Source organism: Malus domestica, chromosome 09 (genome assembly GCF_042453785.1).
Source record: "Malus domestica chromosome 09, GDT2T_hap1".
Lineage (NCBI taxonomy): Eukaryota > Viridiplantae > Streptophyta > Magnoliopsida > Rosales > Rosaceae > Malus > Malus domestica.
This window is the reverse complement of record NC_091669.1, coordinates 27,679,531-27,682,943: the sequence shown is the minus strand read 5'-3', so window position 1 is coordinate 27,682,943 and position 3,413 is coordinate 27,679,531. Positions and strand designations below refer to the sequence as shown.

Sequence of the window (3,413 nt, the reverse complement as noted above, 5' to 3'; positions counted from 1 at the left end):
AGATTCCATTGAGTGATTTTGGAACCCTAGTTTTTCTGCTAGAAATATTATGAAAATTGTCAGATTTAACAAAAGGATGAATTACAAATGGTTTGATCATGTCTTAAGGTACGTAAGCAGTCTAACACAAAGGTTAGATGTAGTCATGATATAAAAGAACAAGTTAATGCTCTGTTGACTGCTATTTTGCTTTTGGTCATGTCTTAGAGGCGAGGCATGATAGATGAATAGGTACATGGTGACGTCATGTGTCGATCCTAAACGTATCTCGGGATTGGGGCGTGATGAGCACTGCTGCCTGTTGTACCTGATACAATTGAAATGTTCATCCTATGCCAACTTCACAGCCAACTCAAAATAGTAATATGATGTGGTCGTATGAAGTTTAGAAGTGTTAGACGCTTTTTACGAATATATGCTCGATGAACCATTAAGCACATTTTGAAAAATCATTTGTGGCATGTCCTTTTTGAAACTAGATATGTTAACTTTGCAGGGAGATGAACTTTTGGTTTGCTATGGCCAAAGTTGTTTGATTTAGAATGTATATGTGTGTCACAGTACTAACGAATTTTGTGATACACTAACTGTGACTCATGATGAATGTATATAAATACTTGTGACAACTCATGAAAGTTCATGAAAATAACATTTGAATCACTTAATAAACCTTGAATTAGATACTGATTTTATAGAAAAGCAGACAATATGCGATACCAAACGTAGCCATAATTTTTTTATATTTAATTGTGGTATTTATTTAAGGTTGAAAATAATTAATAATTCAAAATAATTCATTTAAAAGTGCAAAAATATGACGTCAGTTCGTACGTAATCGAGAATGCAATATATTGGACTTGAACTTCTCGTGCATATATGCGCTAATTAAGTAGTGGCATGTATGACACACGTATGTGAATAAAGAATGATATAAATACCAGTTTTGAGGTGTTTATATATAAACTCATCAGTATTTGTAATAAAATGGTGTATGCCCGTTATTCACAAAGCATTAATGCGTAGTTTATCCGAGAAGTGGATGATTGTCCAAATCGAACAATGTCCATAAAACATCATTTTGGTTCTTATATCACCATAGGGTTGACATAAGATCCTTCGTGGAAAAATGATTGTTCAAGGTGCAAGTAATTCCATGTTTACTCATGGTTGAAATATTTTCTCAGTAGAGTGATGAAAATATACTTGCATTTACCTTATATGGAATTGCAAGAACCCACCTACTTGTGAAGAAAACATAGGTGCTCCTTATGGAACAATTTTGGAGCTGTTTTTGCATTAACTAGAGAGATTTTATGTGAGTCTTCCCTAATCTATGCAAAAGAAGTCCCTAAATTGGAATGAACACAAATTTCTTCATGATTACTTGCTTTGTACAAAATGAGGAGTCTCAAGATGCAACCCTAGTGATAGTTGTGATCTGTCACACTATAAGAGCTACAAGAGATTCACAGGGATTAACATTTTCATAGAATGTTACGATGCACATTTATACGAGTGTCACGAAGCTAGAATCGGTTTCACTCACACGAAACGATTCACCCTAGCGCTAACTCATTCGGGAATTTTGGCACGATTACATTGCCCCCAGAACTTTGGCAACCAGTTGCCCTGGTTGGAGTGTTGATGGACTCAAACTGAACTACATGTAGAACCCTAACCATGACCAAATCACAAAGTTCCATTTTGTTTCTCACAGTTGTATTTGAACCACAGACTTGTTTGTGATTTAGCCATTCCTCATTATGCGCCCCATTTGAAATTGCCTTACTTTTTGAGAACTTATAGGTTTCAATTGAAGACAAACATGAATTGTATTTACGTCCACTATGATTCACAGCTCGTGAACAATATGGAATCTGATTTTCCGCCGTTACTCTGTGACCGTCCGTCTTGCTTGATTATGATACCGATGAAAGAGAAATAATTAAATTTATGTTTTTTGTCTTTTGTTTGGGGAACAATTGGAAATTAGGAAATTAAATCTTTCCTTATTGCATCTTGTCGTTTGTTCTCTTTTCAGCTGGGTTTCCTGTTTTCACCTGGAACTAATATTTGAAGTAAATTAACCTTTTCGTCAATGATCAGTTAGCGAGAAATATTATAAAACATATATTTCCTAGTTGTTCTTGGAAAGAAACTTAATTACTCTGTGTGTGTATATATATAAGCCATGCATCGTCTTGGTGATCATAACATTAATTCAACGTCCATCCAAGAACAAAAAGAAGACGATAACAATGGACAAAAAAAGTTCCAAAAATATGAAGAGCGTAGCGATTCGACGGGTTTGGCAGCACAACGCAGCATTCGAGTTTCATCTGATTACGGCCTTGATTCGTCACTACACCTTCGTCTCTCTAGACACCGAATTTCCGGGGACAGTTTTCCAAATTCCTGCACAGACGCCTGCATCCAAATACCACCTCATGAGGGAAAACGTGAACGCCACCAAGATAATCCAATTAGGTCTAACACTCTCCGACCGCCATGGAAACCTGCCGGACTTGGGCACTGATACCTGCTACATTTGGGAGTTCAACTTCAGGGACTTTGATATCGATCGCGACTGTCAAAACAAGGACTCAATCGAGTTACTTAAGAGGCAAGGAATCGATTTCTTGGAGAACAAGCAAAATGGTATTAGCGCTTCCCACTTCTCTTCTCTGTTGAGGAATTCCGGTCTGATCTCCAGGGAATCCAACTTGACATGGGTGACATTCCACAGTGCTTATGATTTCGGGTTCTTGATCAAGATTCTAAACGAGGTGTTGCCGCACGACATTACGAGTTTCATGTGGATGATGGATTTGTACTTTGGACAAAGAGTGTATGACATCAAATACATGATTAGGTTTTGCCAAGGGCTTCATGGAGGTCTCGAGAAAGTGGCGAATGCACTCAATGTCGATCGTGTGGCCGGAAAGAGTCACCAGGCTGGCTCCGATAGTCTGCTGACTTTGCAAACGTTTATGAAGCTCAAGGATGTGTATTTCAAAACTAGCTTATTGGAACAAAACTGCAACTCAAACTTTTATTGCTGTCAAGGAGTTTTGTATGGCTTGGAAGTTGAGGATCGTTGATCTAATTGCAGTGCCCTCATTGAGATATTTTTTTTTTGGTTGTATGTTTTTTTTTTTAATTTTCAGAAGTGTAATTACAATTTAGTCTGTATAATTTATTTTTATTCTTCTAATTAAGCATGTTTGGTGGTTCGGGTTTTAGATATTCTGGATATGAATTAAAAATCTATATCCAATATGCAATACATTTTAATGACACATCATTCATATCCAGTTTAATTGTAGTTATCCTATGATATGGAGGGTGGGGAGAGTAGACTTTTTCTTTCCTTTAGAGTAGATAAGGAGCTGTCGCTAATAACACCTCTTTAA

General features: G+C 36.8%; 1 protein-coding gene across 1 annotated transcript; it reads left to right on the top strand.

Annotated features, from left to right (window-relative positions):
- Positions 1-2,258: 2,258 nt before the first annotated feature.
- LOC103444091 (probable CCR4-associated factor 1 homolog 11) lies at positions 2,259-3,101 on the top strand. The gene has a single exon (XM_008383004.3). It carries the CDS (start codon positions 2,259-2,261, stop codon positions 3,099-3,101), a length of 843 nt encoding a protein of 280 aa, XP_008381226.3.
- Positions 3,102-3,413: the final 312 nt, after the last annotated feature.